General features: G+C 36.0%; 1 protein-coding gene across 1 annotated transcript; it reads right to left on the reverse strand.

Moving 5' to 3' along the window:
- Nucleotides 1-1,835: 1,835 nt before the first annotated feature.
- On the reverse strand, nt 1,836-18,947 carry LOC132101657 (protein arginine N-methyltransferase 8-B). The gene is made up of 10 exons (XM_059506764.1): nt 18,514-18,947; nt 14,965-15,204; nt 12,881-13,036; nt 8,566-8,629; nt 6,584-6,726; nt 6,369-6,456; nt 5,891-6,006; nt 3,697-3,847; nt 2,861-2,982; nt 1,836-2,505 (listed from the first exon to the last, which is right to left on the reverse strand). The coding sequence occupies exons 1-10, from the start codon at nt 18,580-18,582 to the stop codon at nt 2,422-2,424; spliced, it is 1,233 nt and encodes a 410-aa protein (XP_059362747.1). The 5' UTR covers nt 18,583-18,947; the 3' UTR covers nt 1,836-2,421.
- Nucleotides 18,948-19,394: the final 447 nt, after the last annotated feature.

The raw sequence follows: 19,394 nt of genomic DNA on the forward strand, positions 1-19,394 counted from the left end.
AGACAAATAACTTTTATTTTCTTTACCATCTTACATCACCAACGTTTCATAAATGTTCTTATGACTTTTTTTCCCTCACTTTCATGTTTTTATCACAACAGCAACATATCTTTATAAACAGCCAAATACGCTTTCAGAGGCATGCTATTGTACACCTATAAACGCTTTATGTAGCTTTAATTCTTTTACAGCTATTTTATTTACTATTATCTTGATAGATGCTCAAATCATGGCAGAATAATCATTATAAACATTTTTTTAAACAATCTCAAATACAATACAGAACACCCAGTTGAAAATACCATAATGCAGGAGGAAAGCATTCCTTGCACAGAAAAGATAGTTATTCACACTTTCCAATATCGCACAATATTCCACCAAGGAATCAGATATACACCTATAGTACACCTATAGTAAAAACAAACTATGGACAATAAATATAACGCATAACTGACGATGTGCTTTGCAAGTGAACTGAATGTCTTTGGTGAGGACTTGAACAGTATAATCAGCTGTGACATAGGGGTCACAGATGGACCGGGACGATCCCAGTCATGGCCTTGGCAGAGACTCTTATAAGTGCACAGGTGAAGAGCAGCAGGTGCCATCTGAGTCCAGCTCATCAAGATCTCACCGCAGACAGAGCCAGCATTTCACATGCCATCTATATTTTGATATGTATTATCATGTGCTGTTTCTCTTTTTCTATTTTTATCTTTGTGTTCAGGTAGCAGATGTAAGTTGAAATGTAATTTCACGCACCTAGAATCATAATTAATACTAACACTACATATTGCAATCTCATAAAGTTACTAGAAAAACAAATGTACAATCTTACCACATCAGTGTATTGCAATCAGTCTTTTTGTCTTGTAATTTCTATTATTAGCATCGGATTTGTTTTCCTCTGATAATCATAGGTAAGAAACTTCAAATCTAAACTCTTATCAGGAAATGGGGTCCACGCAATCTACTATATATAATTAAGAGGATTCAGAACCTAATTTTAAATTATAAAATGACATCTGTTGTGTAATTCACACATTTTAAAATAAAACAAATTCTTTTTTTTTTTTAAGTTTTGTTTTTATTGCAGTATGAAACTGCCATGCAATTATATATAATAGTATATAATATAATAATAGCTAAACTGAGCTTTTATTTAAATTCAAATATTCTTTTATGGTCTATGTATAATTACTTAGTTTTAAAAAAATGCTGATTATGCCATGAAATTTAAACATGATCTTTTTGGTAAAACATTGTGGTGAAATAAAAATATTTTCTTATAGACTTCATCAATATTTATGTATTTATGTATATTAGCTTTGTAAAGCATCAGTTATATTTGCCAACCTTGTAGGTGCAATATATATATATATATATATATATATATTTATAAAGCTTTACAGGGCAAAAAATATTGTTCTTAGCATTTGCCAATGTTATTTACCATATTTTTCAGACTATAAGTCGCACCTGAGTATAAGTCGCATCAGTCCAAAAATACGTCAGGATGAGGAAAAAACATATATAAGTCGCACTGGACTATAAGTCGCATTTATTTAGAACCAAGAACCAAGAGAAAACATTACCGTCTACAGCCACGAGAGGGCTCTCTATGCTGCTCAGTGTAGGATATAGGTGCACTGAGCACAGTGAGCAGCATAGAGCGCCCTCTCGCGGCTGTAGACGTAATGTTTTCTCATGGTTCAGTTCTCTCGGTTCATGTAAAATTAATTTTGATAAATAAGTCGCACCTGACTATAAGTCGCAGGACCAGCCAAACTATGAAAAAAAAGTGCGACTTATAGTCCGGAAAATACGGGTAAGTAAGCAATGGATTATTATTTTTATTTTATTATTTTTTTGTGCAAAAAACTACTATTTTTTGAGAATGACCTGGATTTTGTTAAAACCTGATTTAAATTAAGAGATCACTTATTTTACTGCATTGAAATTGTTCAAGTCCAGCAAATAAATTATTACTATGTGAGTGGAGTTATTCTCGTAATATGATATTAAATTGAGATATTTTTAATTACAACCTTCAATATTAAGTAGCTTACCTCACACTCCTAATCTAAAAGCAAAGTAACCATAAACTAACACTGAACATTCATAAGAGCATGACAATCTTTTGTTTGCAGTGGGCTGCAGCCATAGCTGGCCCCTGAACAGTCGGAGAGATGGCGTTTTAGTGTAGGCTAGAGTCGGCGAAGGCAAGGCTGCTATTGCTAGAAGTGCCACTTTTCGCTCCAAAAGCATTGGCAAGACTCCCAGAGATAGCAACTTCTGTGCTGGTCTTACTCTCTGTCTCTGTCTCCTCCCAGCAACAGGGCTGTAGCTGTGATCCGGAGCAGCCCCTGCCTCTGCTTCTCTGAGTACTGTCACAAACCGTCTCTCACCACTGCTGGATACTTAGCGCATCTTATAGTCATGAGCGATAGCAGCCTCACAGAGCTGGCCTTTAAAATCCAGCTCAAAGCTGAAGTCCAGATCACGCTGGATAGACAAACAAGAAAGTTAAACTGCATTTTAATTATAATTAAAAAAAAAACTATATAAGAAAGTTGCATTGAATTATACAGTACCATTAAAAACTTTGGGGGCATTATTTTTATTATTTTACAAATTTTAGAAAAAAAGAAAAAAAAAGATTTTCACAAAACATTAAGCAGCATAAATGCGTTAAATAATAATAATAATAAAAATAAATCTTGAGCATCATGGAAAACATATTTTTGGCTATACTTATTTTAACTAACTGACTATTTAAAATAAAATAAAATATAAAATGTGTCTTGAAAGCATATTTTACTTTATTTTTCATTTTTTTATTAATTAAGTGGGTTCTTACTGCGTTCTTCTCGTTTGGCTTCATGCTGACCGTTCCGACTATCTCCTCTCCTCTTTTCACAGTCAAATATTCCTCCATATAAAACACTGTCTGCTTCCAGTGTGTGTACGGGGCATCTGGTGCTATGGTATAGAAAATATATACAATCAAATATTAAATATAAAACACATTGTGACGCTGCTCTATGAAAAACTTGATTCTGATTGATCAGATGTTGGATTCTGAAGTCAAATATAAGGGCATCAACTGACCACTCCATGCTCCATAGCCTTTATATAATTTATCCTTTAATATCTACATGTAAATCTATATTTCATGTCAAAGTAAATCATTATTTCAGAAGCAGCCATGCAATAAGGATGAACTACAGTGAGCTAATCAATATTACAGTCATGATCATCCTGTCTTTGTTTTTTTGTTTTTTTTTAAATAGACATAAGACTATACAACATAAAAAAATGCTTACATTGCCTGTATTTCCTTTAAGACTGCTGCCAAAAAAGATGCAAACGCTATGTGTGTGAATTAGAGAGAAAATAAGGACCCAAAGTATGAGTTTTAGTGTTCTTGCCAAACAAATGATCACTTGTGCTTCTACCCATGAGGAAACGCCTGTGCTGACTGAGCAACCTCAAAGGGCAATAGAAGTTAACAGAGCCCTCAGATCACTGTATGTATGTAGCTGGTTTCCTTTTAGAAACCCGTTTTCTTGTTGCCTATTTTGGTTTAATGCCTTTGGAAGTGCTGTGTCAAACCTGAGCCACTAGAGGGCAAACATCAACCACAAAGTACTGTGATCCAAGCAGCAGAACCTAGAGAAGTATAAAACACTACACCTGTGGAGAAGCCAGTCTTTTTATGACACTTGGTGAATTCGATATTGAAGTAGGTGACCAGAGCGTGGACATAATCATTCCTCTGGATCTGCAGACAGAACGAGGAGGTGAAGGACAGTTCCTCTGGCTTCACTGTGTAGATGTCCACTTCCTGTGAAAAGATGAGGAAAGTTTAAGTTATTATTTCATGGCCTGAGGAACTTGATGGCATTCTCAGCTGGGTTTCTTTTAAAGGAATATTTCAGCCAAAATATCCAAAATATGAATTTTACTCGAGTGGAAAAGTCCATCCCCTGTCGTCCTCTCACATCAAAATCCACTGATATATTTGTTTAAAACAGTGTTGTTTTCGCTTGTAAATGGTGTTTGATCTGTGCATATTTCTCTCCTGATCCAGACAAGATGACTTTATCTTGAGAAAGCAATATTTTGAAAAGTGGACTTGAAGTTAAAAAATTGTGGATTCATTCTAGATTTGTTTTTATCAGCTGTTTGGACTCTCATTCTAACGGCACCCATTCACTGCAAAGCATCCATTGGTGAATAAGTGATGTAATGCTAAATTCTTCCAAATCTGTTCCAATGATCAATCAACTCATCTACATCTTGGATGACCTGAGAGTAGGTATGTTTTTAACAATTTTTCTAACTATTTCTTTAATTAGCAATTATGTCTTAGAATTTTGGTCTTGGAGGAATTGAATGAGAAATGTTGTAGTTCATTTTGAGATCTTTGACTCTTCATTGGCGACTTTAGTATCTTCTGAACACAGTGTTTGGAATTCTCCATTTAATCTCAGAGTTGTCCAGGAGAAACATGAAATATTAAAGAGATCTCTTTAGTAATTTCTCTTTACTGCGGGAGACAGTAAAAACGTTCAGCATCAAGCTTGATCTCTATCTCTTCTTCTGAAATGTCATACTGTACTGCTAGCATTTCAATAATCATGTTAGGATACTATTACTGCTCTTGGATCAGTACGTTCAGACAGCTGTTTCGGACATCATTTCCAGACAGTAAACTGAGCCCTGCCTCCACCGCTGATATATTTACCTGAAAAAACAACAATAAACTTATATAAGTGTAAACCTTTCTGTATTTCTCTGTGGTTTTATATTCCTTTCACCCTCACTTTCCATTAGACATCAAGTCTCCCATTTGTAAATGTGTCCAATCTACTTTAGATTAAGTTATAAAGCTCAAAGTTTGACATAGCATTAATCACTATATCAAACAAACCAGCAGTGTGTGTGTGCGTCACACTTCCATTCACCACTTAATTTAAATGCCTTCATCCATTATGTCCCAGCTCTGCTTCATTGGGCAGATCTGATCTTTAAAATAAGTCGAATAGGCTGAAATATCACGATATAATTTCCTCTAAGGTCAGTTCAGGACACTCAGTACAAAAAGGAATGACTCCAAGTGGCACCTAAAATGTCATTGCATTATATTTCTGATACCTTTCATTTTTGTTACTTGTTGTAGCATTTAAAATGTTTGATTTTACTTCTGCATTTTTAATGTTTTCCCATAATAATGTGAAAATAATATTCAGATTTTTAAAACTGGTGCATCCTTGGTTAAAGTTAACTAGAAAAATGGCTAGTTAGTTTTTAGATATAGCTATCATTTGATGGTTTGACATTATGTTATTTAATGCAATATATATTAAGAAGCTTAAAAAAGGCCCACTACATATATGTGTTTATCTATATTTGTACAGACATGCGCAAAATTCTCAAATGACTTTATTTAGACTTCTACATATCAAACTGTTCTCTGATTTACATCAAATGTTTTAATTGGATAAGTAGTGACAGCAGCTACTTTATATCTGTAAAAAGCTGAAAAAGCCTTTTGTTTCAAATATATTTTTTCATATTATCTTTCAGCAGTTAAAATTAGAGGCTTGCAGATGTATTTCACAGTCCATCTGTGGAGCCATAAACTTTCCAGGCTTGATGAATCCGATTCAACCACTAATCATCTCATCAGCACCTTCTCCAGTGGTTTATAATGAAATGAAATTGCATTTCAACGGATCATTATGTAACTGTCACACTCCGTGATACAGCTAATGATCGGTTACATACTAATGCTGCTGTATTCTCTGTGGATCTCACTTGAGCTTCTCATCTAGCACACGTATGGTGAGAAACATGACTTCTGTGAAGTGTTTTAATGGCTGACCTTGATCAGGCAGGCATTGGATACCACTTGTTTTGAGTCCACGATGTCCACCAGTGGTTCTTTCATAGCTACGTTCCTGATGCAGGTCATGTCAAAACCATAAACGTTCTCCCACCCTGCTCAAACATAAAATCATTCGATTTTTGATAAAGGCCCCAAATAAAATACTCTACAACTATGTAAAAATAAGCACTTGATTACCTGTCTAAAAATTCATTCAAATCTACATGCATAGTGAATAATACAGTAAATGCATTGTAGATTAGAAGGCATTAGCATAAACTGTCCTATGGTCAGTTTTCTCTTTTACACTTTTACACTGTAAAAGTTAAATCTCATTAGATCTAACCAAGTTATTTGCAGTATTATAGATCTATTTTATCGTATCAGCTTAGAAATGTGTAAACATGAGTGTATTTGGATAGATAAAACCCTCCTTTATAATACTGGATGTTTATGTGTGTATTTTGAGACTCACAGTGAATCTTGAAGTCCTTGTACTGTCTGTCTTCAATGGCCACCACATATAGAGCAGCCCTGTCTGGGAACATCAGACCTCCAGGTTTCTAAAGATAAAAATCAGTGTGCTTGTTCATTCTGTAGAGACACTGGCTGTATATAAAGTACACACACTCACATGTTTGTTCTGTACTACACACACACACACAGATACACACACACATAAACACTGACCAGCCATTTATCTCTGGCGTAGATGACTGTGTTGAGCATGGACTCATAAAAAAGGCAATAACCCATCCACTCTGAGATGATAATGTCCACCTGATCTACCGGCAGCTCTGTCTCTTCCACTTTCCCTTTAAAGATGGTTATAACTGGAACACAGACAAATAAGGGCACAGAGACACTTGACAGATCCTTTCTACTCTTTGAATTTTTAAGGCCAGTTAAAAGATGTGGGTCAAAGCTTGCGTGTGTGTCAGAGAGACTCCAGCTAAGATTGCAGGACCAGCTTTATACTGCAGTGGTCTAAACGCCTGATCAAAAATGAAGCTTCATATTATAGCATATTATAGCAGTCGTGTTCAAGCTAATAGGAAGAGCTTTAAACTATTCGAAATATGCTGTTTTCTGGCTAACTAAAGGCTAACTGAAAAAATACTGAAAGAGAAATGTTTAATTTGACCTTTGACTACGACATGTTTTTATGACTATGAATAATCACACTGGGCAGCCATTGTACTAATAAATTTTTTTTTTTATATATATATAAATATATATACAGTACAGACCAAAAGTTTTGACACCTTCTCATTCAAAGATTTTACTTTATTTTCATGACTATGAAAATTGTAGAGACACACTGAAGGCATCAAGGGCTATTTGACCAAGAAGGAGAGTGATGGGGTGCTGCGCCAGATGACCTGGCCTCCACAGTCACCGGACCTGAACCCAATCGAGATGGTTTAGGGTTGAGCTGGACCGCAGACTGAAGGCAAAAGGGCCAACAAGTGCTAAGCATCTCTCGGGGAACTCCTTCAAGACTGTTGGAAGACCATTTCAGGTGACTACCTCTTGAAGCTCATCAAGAGAATGCCAAGAGTGTGCAAAGCAGTAATCAAAGCAAAAGGTGGCTACTTTGAAGAACCTAGAATATGACATATTTTCAGTTGTTTCACACTTTTTTGTTATGTATATAATTCCATATATAATTCCACATGTGTTAATTCATAGTTTTGATGCCTTCAGTGTGAATCTACAATTTTCATAGTCATGAAAATAAAGAAAACTCTTTGAATGAGAAGGTGTGTCCAAACTTTTGGTCTGTACTGTATATATATATATATATATATATATAGAGGGAGAGAGAGAGAGCATTTTGTCTTGTTTTCCAGTAAACGAGAACTTTAATAATTAAGTAAATCTATTTTGTTTTAGTTTTTATTTATTTATTGATATTGATTCTATGATTCTATTCAGCAAGGATGCATTAAATGGGTCACAAATGACACTAAAGACTTTACATTGTTAAAAAAAATATATATTTTTTATTTTATTATTTTAAACATTCTGTTCCACAAAATATTAAGCAGCACAACTGTTTCCATCATTGAAAATTAAAATAATTTATTCTTGATAACCAAATCAGCATATTAGAATGATTTCTGCGGGATCATGTGACACTGAAGACTGGAGTAATGATGCTGAAAACTCAGCTTTGCCATCACAGAAATAAATTATATATTTAAATGTATTAAAATAGACAACTGTAATATTACAAAATAGTACTGTTTCTATTGTATTTCAGCCATGATAAGCATAAAAGACCACTTTTTCAAAAAAAAAATAAAAAAAAATAATTACCCCTAACTTTTTGAATGGTACTGTTATTTTTAATTTGAAAACCTGACAAAAATACATATTAATGTCTTTTTGTGGGGAGGCCAGTGTCCTTGATAATCATATTCTCCTTTATATTTATTATGAATCATACTGAACATTTACAGTTTAAATTCTGTCTTAATATTCAGATACTGCAGAGGTTTTAAATTTTGTATATTTAAGAGGCTGAACAGAAGAACGCTTGACAACCACTCTTTATCCTGTCGATGTCTCCTCCTATTTGTCATTCTCTTTTTCTCACACACCCACACAAGCAAGCTAACTACACAGAAACTACTTATACAATATCTACACATTTCATATCTGCTTACCACTGTCCAGGTGATTGGCCTTGATGATTTTCTCAGAGTATTCTGATATACTTGAGCATTCAATCTGAGAAAAAAAATAAAAACAGAATAACATGAAGATTTAAACTTTCTAGTTTGTTGATTCTGTTATAGCTGGTAGACCTCTTATTACCTTCTGTAGCTTTATATCCTCTTACAAAAGACTGAAGCTGATTAGTACAATTAGTGTGATTTGAATCTTTGATGAATAAAATATTTTTTTGAAGAATTATTAACTATTTAGCATTCACAAACCAGATTCCTGTCCCGTTGTCAGACAGCAATATACGTAAATGAGCACACAGAGTAACGGGGCTGCCAGTGGCCTGAGGCTAAAGGGAAGAGGAGAGATTAAGTAGGAAGCCGTCAGCTGTATAAGTGAGAGGCTGATTCCAGACAGCACAGATCCCTCTGCCTCATGACGTCCCTTTGTTTTTTTTCCCAGCCATCGTTAGTGTCCATAGCCATCGCCGTCAACTCCAGTGGAGAACACAGAGTCAGTCAGCTTCGCTTCAACTGACAAACAATCAGAACCTACATTGCAGGCCCACCTGTTTCTGAAAAAATTCACGTACTGCAGTGGGTCAGCATTAAGTTTAAAAGTAATCAGAGAAGCCCATAACACAGTCAGCAAATTTTCAATCTCCGAAGAAAAGTGCTTGATGTACATGATCAAGGCGAGAGGAAAGTGCCTGGGCCTGAGCTGCGGTAAACAGAGATCAAGAACAAAACTTTGCGAAGAAGACAACTTTAAACATGATGATTTTATCTCTTTCTTTCATTCACAGTTTGGGTTATTTGGTGGAAATATTCATTTAAATAGCTTAACAGCTACTAGCATGCTTTATTCATTCAGAAATATTTTACTAAGCATTAATGGACTTGCTTCAGTTTGTAAAAGTAATGCACTTACAATGGAATTCTGTGAGTCTTTGTATCAGTACAAATGTTAAAATAGATACTCTTTCAAAATTACAGCCATGAGATTGCAGAATTATATGTTAACGTACTCAAATTGATTTTTCATGTTCCTTTCATTTAAACAATTTAGTGTGATTTGACACCATTTTGATTTAGCACCATTGTATCAGGTTTCTATGGTTCATAATTAAAAACAGTTACCATTTGGCTTAACTGTGTTTTTATTTTAAAAGAACATGTTTCAATCAAGTAGCTCAATCAAAAAGGTAACTTACTGTGCTAATTTCCTTTGTGTTCTCATATCATGACAATGTTGGTATGTGCATGGTATGTGTAGGACATAACAAAAGGACTGTATCCAATTAAACAAAATTATGCTGGTAACATAACCATGCGTTTATTCACCTAAAACAGCAATTAAAAAATGCTATATAAAAAAAGATAATTTAGACAACTTTTGTATAGATAAGTAATACAGCCCCAAAATTAAAGTCATATACACTTCTCATGTAAATGCATTACTTTAAAAAGAATTTGCAAACTAAGGAATGAGTCAAAATTAATTTATGACATTGCCCATGTTATAGGTGCAAGTTACATGTGAAAACAATTAATAATCTAGTCTCAAACATCATGAACGTCCACAAAGTCGTGAGCTATTAGTAGGCCATGAATATTTTACATTTCCATTATGAATTTGGCAGACACTGTTACCAGAAGCAGGTTATATTGTATTTTATGCTATACATTTTATAAGTTTATATATTTACTAGGAGTTTAAATCCATGATTTTGGCTTTGCTAACGCCATGCTCTATTTTTACAAAAGTTATGCAAAATGTATTATTAATTATAAAAAAACTATAAAAAATGATGATTAAATACCAGGGATCCCACTCTAAGCCAAATGTCAAATTCTCTGACCTTCACTGGCTAAAAGCTGAATTTCCATGACCTATAATGAACAAAAAAAAACAGGCCACTGTTGTGCTGAGTACTGAGCAAACAAAAGCCAGCCACAGAAAGTATTTTAAATCCATCCATTTTCATAGTGTGTGGTGTCCTTGGGGACATGTTTTTTTGCCTGGCAGACAGTAAAGTGGGGGGGGGGGGGGGGTATCCAGAAAATGTACAATAAAAGACAGACAAGAACCATATATTCACCTAACATTCCTATACATACATTCCTATGAAATGTGCAAGACTTCTAACTCATTGGCCACAATAGGTAAATAATAAGAAGAATATCTGCACAGTAAACTGTACAGCTATTTCCGCTAAAACCCAATGAGTTTACGAAAAAAAAAAAAATCATTAAATAGATAATTAATATAACAACAAATACCAGTTTGCTGCATAATGGACTGTTTTTGTATATCTAAAATAACTATAACATAACTAAAAATAACTATAACAACTAAAACCCTGACACAATTCATGTTTAAACATGGCAGAGTCTGTTCATGTGTTAAAAATAAGGTGGATATAAAGGCCAGAATATTGTGACAGAGAATTTTGAGCTGGCAAGCATCACTCAACATTTTCCTCAGAATCTCATTTATATTTTGCACTGCAATTCTGAGCAAGTGGTATTTTTGAGTTTGTGATGAGCACTGTAACTTGCGATCACTGGTATTTAAATATGATGAAGCCATTCAGAGAATTGTTCATTATCACAGTGCAACTGGATAAGAGCAGCGAGGTGCAAATCAGCTCAATTACAGCAGAGACCGCGGCTCAGACTGACACCCGCATGTGGCTCAACTTCCCGACAAAGTTCACTCTCCTCCAAAAACCGAGAAAAGCTCTCAGAACATTCTTTCCCAAGAGGTTTCCAGGACACATTTTCTCTCTCTGCTCGTACTCTAACTTGGCTTAACAAGCTTTGGCTTTAGTTCTCGAAGCGAAAGTGCAAAACAAGCACCACATGGTTAATGTGGCCTTTCTGACCTTTACAGCTTTTTCCACTGCCTCTTTCTCAGTTTTATCCAAAGAGCCAATTACCACAGCCTCACAATGTAGTGTGTTAGAGCCTGATATATCAGCACAGCCAATAAAGGCTGCCCGTTAAGAACCTTCACTAACCACTGGGGAGGAATGCATTAAAGGGAAGAGATTTTAATGGACAAGACAGAAAGTTAAGAAGAGAAAATAGAATTAAATCAAAGGTATTGAAATACAGAAAAACAGAAGGGGCCCCTGAAAAAAAAAAAACATTTCTATGGTGGTGTTATGCTATAGTGCTGGTCTGGTTGTGTCTTGATTGTGTGTGTGTGTGTGTGAGTGTGTGTGTGTGTGTGTGTGTGTGTGTGTGTGTGTGTGTGTGTGTGTGTGTGTGTGTACAGCTGATAATGATATGCTGGTCATTATTTTTATACTCAAAATCATTTAACAGATAAATCATCTTAAAATACTCCAGTATTGTCTTAAAATAATACAGTATTTTTTTAATACATTAAAAATAAAGAAATAAAATCTGTAAAAATGAAAAAAAAGGAATATAAACTTAACTTTTAAACATTTATACTATTGATATTACTATTGACTGTAAATCTGATGTATAAATCACCACATATATAAAACGGACTAATTCGACTTGATTAACTTTAATTGCATTACATTATGATGGCAAAGGTGATATAAACGATGAAATGCAAAATTAATTATCTAACATTGGCTGATATATAATGAATACTGAATGATTAATGAGTTATATTAACATACAAGTGTTTGCAATAATATAGTGAGAGTGAAGTGACATTCAGCCAAGTATGGTGACCCATACTCAGAATTTGTGCTCTGCATTTAACCCATCCGAAATGCACACACACAGAGCAGTGAACACACACACACACTGTGAGCACACACCCGGAGCAGTGGGCAGCCATTTATGCTGCAGCGCCCGGGGAGCAGTTGGGGGTTCGATGCCTTGCTCAAGGGCACCTAAGTCGTGGTATTGAAGGTGGAGAGAGAACTGTACATGCACTCCCCCCACCCACAATTCCTGCCGGCCCGGGACTCGAACTCACAACCTTTCGATTGGGAGTCCGACTCTCTAACCATTAGGCCACGACTTCCCCAGAAAGTACAAAAACAGTACAAAAACATGTATACTGTATAAAGAGACTAGAATATCATGTTGTCATGGCTTTTAAACAGACCAGTTTCCTGTATTGAACCGCTTTGAACTTATTTTTATGATCCTTATTATGAAATAAGTAGGTGGTAATATGACATCATATTTCCTTACAAAAGAGGATTATTCGTTTACACCTTCAAAAGCTCTTGATGCTATTTTGAGCTGTGCGAATGGTTCCAGCAGGGTAGGAGGCTACAGGCTCATGCAGTTTTAGGCATAAGGAGGGCCGCCCTCTTACCCCATACACGTGCTTGGCTCCGGCCTTGGCAGCAAACATGGAGAGGATGCCAGTACCACTCCCCACGTCCAACACGATCTTGTCCTTGAAGATGTGTTTGTTATGGTACATGGAGTTCCTGTATGTCAACGTCCTCACTTCGTCCTTAAGCATTTCCTGTACATTCATGCACAAATATATATATATACACACTGTGATATTTTAAGGTCTAATTTTCACTTTTAACTAACTATTAACTTTGCCTAAATAAACTCCTAATTTGCTGTTTATTAATAGTTAATAAGGAAGGAGGGGATAGTTGACACAAAAATTTAAATGCATCGTGGTATTCAAAGCAAAGACTAACACAGAAGAAAAGAAACTGTTAATTAAAGTTACTATTTTTTGTCTTCTTTGCACACAAAGGAATTCTCGTAGCTTCATAAAATTACGGTTGAATCACTGATGTCACATGGACTATTTTAACAATTTCTTTACTACCTTTCTGGGCCTTGAATGTGTCGGTTGTGTTGCTGTCTATGCAGGGTCAGAAAGCTCTCGGATTTCATCAAAAATATCTTTATTTGTGTTCCCGAAAATGAACGAAGATCTTACAGGTTTGGAACGACATGAGGGTAAGTATTATGACAGAATTTATATTTTTGGTTGAAATATCCCTTTAAATTAAATGGATCTAAAATACAGCCATGCAGAATATGGCATTATTATGTGCTTTATAAGTACCAATAAACAGTCAGTATGCTAGTTATATATATACAATATACATAGTAGGCCTGAGTGCCAAGTAGGTTTTACAAGAAAATACTATTTCAGTTTAATTCAATGTTCTGCTTCCTGTTTATTTGTAAACATTTGTTGAATTTACCAATTTATCAATTTCTGAGTTGAAATTGTTTAGTAAATCCTACACCAATTGTTTTCAGTTTGTATTAATATGGTAATAACTCATTAGCATGACGTATATATAAAAATACCATGGCATTAAAACATACATCACTGCAGCATGGGTTAGATAGATCTTTTTTTGTAAAGGGCATTTAAAATGTTGTCTAGGTAGGCAGCTCACTTTGATTTGAAACACACCCAATGAATTATTCAGTCTTCACCTTTAAGCACAAACGTGCCATGGTGTTTTTTTGGGCATGAACATATCTTGGTACAGTATATCTTACCATACCATTCAGTTTTAAAACACAGCCAACAAACTATTCAGTAGAGTTAAACATGTTTAACCATACAAAGCCTTCTGTATCATGTGATACACACACATTTCTTAAGCCTAAATTAACATTTACTATAAATATCATCTTACTGAGACATTTTATTAGTAGATATAGAGTGAAACTGATATTTACTGTATAGGCAATTTATCTAAATAGTCTGCTATACTGTTTTAAAGATCTCATTGTTTTACATACTGTATACAGGGTTAATAAAGCAATACGATTATGACATCTAATCAATAAAATTTCAATACCTAGTGATATGCCTATCTATGTGACATTAGGGCATTATAAGTGTGTTTAAAAACACTTATATTAAAAAGCATTATGGTATTGTTTTTTTTTCTTTTTTTTCAAATATATATTTATTTTGTAGTACCATAAAAACATATATTAGTCTGGTACTGATTCACAACCATGGCTATTATTAGCATTACTGTACAAAAAAAGAAATAAGACTACTACATGGATCTCTGACAACCTGTGAGAATGTAAAAAAGCTTGCTGTCACCATTACAGCATGTCTGCTCAGATCTATGCAGCTTTTTGGGTCTATGCCTCTCTGTCACATTAAGATGAAGGAAGGGAAAAATATCTGACCTATATACTAAAAATGAGTCTGAACAAAATTAATCTTGCAGGTCTCGCCTGAACCTCCTGTTCTCCCTGCTCTCTCATCCTATAATTCAATGACACCCCCACCCCTTCTCGCTCTTGCTCCATTTCTCTGCATATTCTGCATTATACATAACTCCCGGCATACATCAACATGACTGATGTCGATTACCACAAATACTTATACATCTCACGTCTCAGCATGTCTTTTAAATGCAAGCATCCGCTGCTCTGATGTGCACATACCTCATGAATGCCGAAATGGGCGTATGAGTCAAAATAGTAATCCCTGGAGGTCATCTCATCAGGGTTGAGGAACTTGGCCATCTTTCCTCTGCCGGGGCAGCTGGGTAAGCTGGCTGAGTGAGGGGTGTGAGGTGCGTGGGATGGGTGTGTGGGTCTCTGGGAATGATGGACCGATGACACTGGTTTGGGCAGAGGAGATGGCTGGACCGACTGGGATGGGGCGGCACTCAAGGGCTGTTGCTAAAAAGGGGAAAAAAGAGGCTCAACAGGTTGTTGTATTGTTCTTTTTTAATTGACAATTTTTATTTTATTTTATTTTATTTTTTGACCTGGACTGTTCTTAATGATATCACCCAAACTATGACAGATTAATGTGGTCCATGATCCTTCAAAAAGCAAAATAGGGACATTATATTCAGTGCTGTTTAAAAACTGTTATGATATCAGGAGAGTCTTCCCTAAATGTCTATAACAATTCCAAGACCTGGCAGAGGCAGTTTTGCCCTACGAGCAAAGGGAGCACAGGACAGTTAGACTGGCGTGAAAATGACTTAAGACAAGCATTACATATGGTGAGCCTCTCGGACTCTGATTAGCACATCTACATCCTGCAGAGAAGCTTGGCTATTCCTCTACCTCACAGAGAAAATACTAATGAACCATTATCCCACACTGTAGACACCAAATGAGTATGAAAGTGCCATTAGCCACTAAAAGCTTTGACAAATACAGATTTTCTTTCAAAAAAATTATATGTGTGTGTGTGTGTGTGTTATTCATTATATAGTTTATATGTATTCTTATATAATAGAAGTTACATATTATAAAATACATCTTTTTTTATATTAAGAGTCCTGGAGTTAGTTAAAAGTCTAAATTGGCAGACCATGGTTATGTTAAGTTTGAAAACCTCTAATCTATAACAATTTTCTCCTATAAAAGCCCACAACTCTTCATGTTTGGCCCTTATATCCTTCATATCTCATATGCTGTTTTGCAATTTTGTGATACTGAAGATATGTGTGGCTGTTTTTGTATTTGCATAAGTGTACCTATATTTGCCTGTGGGAGGGTGTGTGCATAGCCTCTCAGCTCAGGGGATTTAAAATAATGAGTGTCAGCAGAGGGGAAGAGCAGCTGTATCAAGAGGCGTAAAGGTGTTCGGATTGCATCTATTAGAATGATGGGAGGAGGAACACATGTCCTTGCCCCTCCAGTTAGCTAACAAATCTCATGCACGTTCTATTTTTAACCTCAACAAATGGCACATTTCGGCAACACTCCACCTTTCAACCATGCTTTTGAGAACTCTAATAGTTTTTTCGTAACATAACTGGATTGATGTGCGTGAGAGGAAAAATAGGTGCTCTTGGGAACCTTTCACAAATAGAACTGCCAGCATTTTTTTTTTTCTAGTGTAGGTTTATGACAAGGAACAACTTAAGGGTTTGAGTTGTTTTGCATTGCATATCTAAATCATTAATGTGTTCAGAAAAGCTCTTATGAATTTTGCAGATTTATGGGCAGCCCTCTCTGCTTTGGCTGGGCATCATCTAATAAAGCTGCAACTGCCATTGTGCATTTCCGAGCTAAGTGGTGTTTTCTCGAGCAAGAACGACTACTGTAAGCTTTATACCTTTGAAACCCAAACATTCAAGTTTATTTCATATATGAGTGGGTTTGCAAACTTGTCAGGTATATGTAAATATTTTACGTAAGACATACATACAGTAATGTGTTGTATTATATGACATATTATACCATAGCATACCAAAATATTTGATTACTCAAAAGTCATCAATGGTATTTCATTTTTGACTATCATCACTATTTATGTTTGTCAAACATGAGTTTCATTTAAAGCCTACACTCTTAAAAATTGTTCTTAATTGCCATTATGGTTCCATTAGGAACCTTTAACATTTTTAAACTTTCCATTACACAAAAGTGGTAATTCTATTTCATTACTCATTACTGTGAAAGCCCCTTTTGGAACCTTGATTCTCAAGATTGTAGTTCCATCTTCTCTCTGTGGTAGACTTTGACAGATAGCAGCCCTAGTGCAGAGCAGTCTTCAGTGTACTTGCTATTTTGGGAGAGGTATCAGAGGTCAGGCAGGATCCATCACAGGGTTTTAAAGATCCCTTGACATTATACGCTAACCTACTCCTGCACTGAACTTCGAGGAACTTCTAACAAAAGCATCCTTATATACGGCCATTTTCTTCATACTTTAATGAACATGGATTAGATTTCATGCTTTCGTGACTATGTCAGTACATTCCAGTTGGCTAATCCCTCACTGAGTATTGCATAAAGTTCAAGGCCACTAATGAAAATGGAATTCATCAAAGTGTTTAGCTCAGTGGCAGGGCCAAATTACAACCTTTCCTTCCCATGCATTGTTTCCACTCCTTGGTAGTCCTGAGATTTAAACCACCAGCCAACTATGTGGATGATGACTCAGATATTCAGCTTTCTGCACAGCTGTAAATGCACTCACTGCCCTCCGCTAAAACTCTGGACTCATACTGATATGGAAACTCGGGTGCATCAATAAGTAGCCGACACTGGGATATGTTCAAGCTAGATTCAGCTATAATGAAGGTAATTTTTTAACCAAAAATTATTCAGGCTATTCGTTTGGTTGTTTCATGATTTATAGCCTACTGTTTTAGACTGCAATAAATGTTCTATATTTTGATATGGATTTCATATGAAAGATGTTTAAAAGAAAAAAACTATTTCAAATAAGTTCCTTCTAAAACAGCTGCTCTCCCCGACGCAGGTGCAGCACCAAGGACAGCGACTAGACTCCGCAAACCCTGCACCAACGATCACAGAACATTAGCAGCTTTGCTCAACACACTAATTGCAATCAATCACTAATTAGTAATTTGCCTTACGCTAGTAAAGTGTCTCATAGACAGTGCACTTTTTACAGGAGCAGTAGGGCCTTCCTATGGAGCGGAATTGAGATTTTTGGTTACCAGCCAAGGGGCCAGTTTCATAAAATAAGTTTACCAAATAAGCCAGGTTTATTTCAGCTAGTCTGACTTGTTGCCAGTTGATTTGGTAAGATCAAAATTTACATTACGCTTATTTTAACAGTAAACGCTTAAGAACAAGTCGCGTGCTCCTGCAAAGGTAACCATAACAGAACGCCGCTCTTGCTCTTTCCTTTAGGACCAGTATTGACAAAATACAAATACTGTTGATATTTAGCACTTTATTATAGGTTTACATTTCATAAAAATGTAATGACATGTGAAGTGTGCTGGCCAGGCATGGAAAAGCAATTTGCTTTGCGCGAGAGAAACCTCAAATTGAGCCGCGAAAAATAGAAGTTCCTTCGTTTAAACACGTTGACCAACTGCAGAGTTCAGTGTAGGTTCGTACGCTGTTCTAAACACGGCGAAACTCAAAACCTCAAACGCAGAGTTACTTTTAAACGCAAAATGTGAACTATTGAGGCTTCGTAACTCAAAATGATAACAACACATTTAAGTGTAGCTAGTTATATTTGACCTGTTAATCCACGTCGCTTACCTCAGTGCTTTCCGTGTCCGCCATTTTTCTCCTGAGGAGCAAACAGCGGGAGGAGTGTTTAATTCCCATAAGAGTAGACGAGATCTTCTCCGGATCGTGCGATAAATAAATGACAAAAAAACCTATTCAAACGTCTTCAGAAATCCTGCAGCCTTCGCGTAATTACCTCAAAAAATCGCAGAATTAATTCGAATCATGTTCCAGAAGATAAACGAGCCCTAAAACTTGTTGAAAGCCCTCCTGAATCCATGGTATAAAAGTTACCAACAGCAGCGGTTCCCAAAGGAGCGCATGGCGAACTCTCCATATCGTGGGTAAAATATTATGAACTTATAAAAAAGCGCCCCATCGTTCCATGACTTTAGTAATATTAGATCAGCCGGTCAATAAAAGTGTAAATCATTCATATCTCCGTCCTTTGGGTATGGAATAAAGTCACTAAGTAACCCGTTCAAGCTCTTATCTTTTGTGCACCACAGAAATCTCTCTATAGTATTTCAGTGAGGCAAGAAATATTGCTTTTTGCTGCTATGAAATCGTTCGTCGATCATTGATGAGATTCTCATACGTAGGCTGTAGCCTCTATAAAAGTGACTCAAAGACGTTGCTCCACGCTCCAAATCGGATCTCCCCAAATGTATTCTCCCTTTCAGAAAATAGCGAACGTAAAGTTCTTCTCACGAGATGCTGAAGGATCTTAAAGGACAAACCAGTTGGATTCCTTTAAATGGAGCAGCGGGAGCCAATGAGGTGTGCTTTCACCTCGCCTCCATCCTCTGACCGGCTGAATGTGATGAGAAGATGAGCTGAACAGGTCCCAGTGCTGCCCCCACACACGGTAAACTTCAATCAGTAGCCTACACAAATAATCATCGACTCAA

The sequence above is a fragment of the Carassius carassius genome, chromosome 23 (assembly GCF_963082965.1).
Source record: "Carassius carassius chromosome 23, fCarCar2.1, whole genome shotgun sequence".
Taxonomy (NCBI): Eukaryota; Metazoa; Chordata; class Actinopteri; order Cypriniformes; family Cyprinidae; genus Carassius; species Carassius carassius.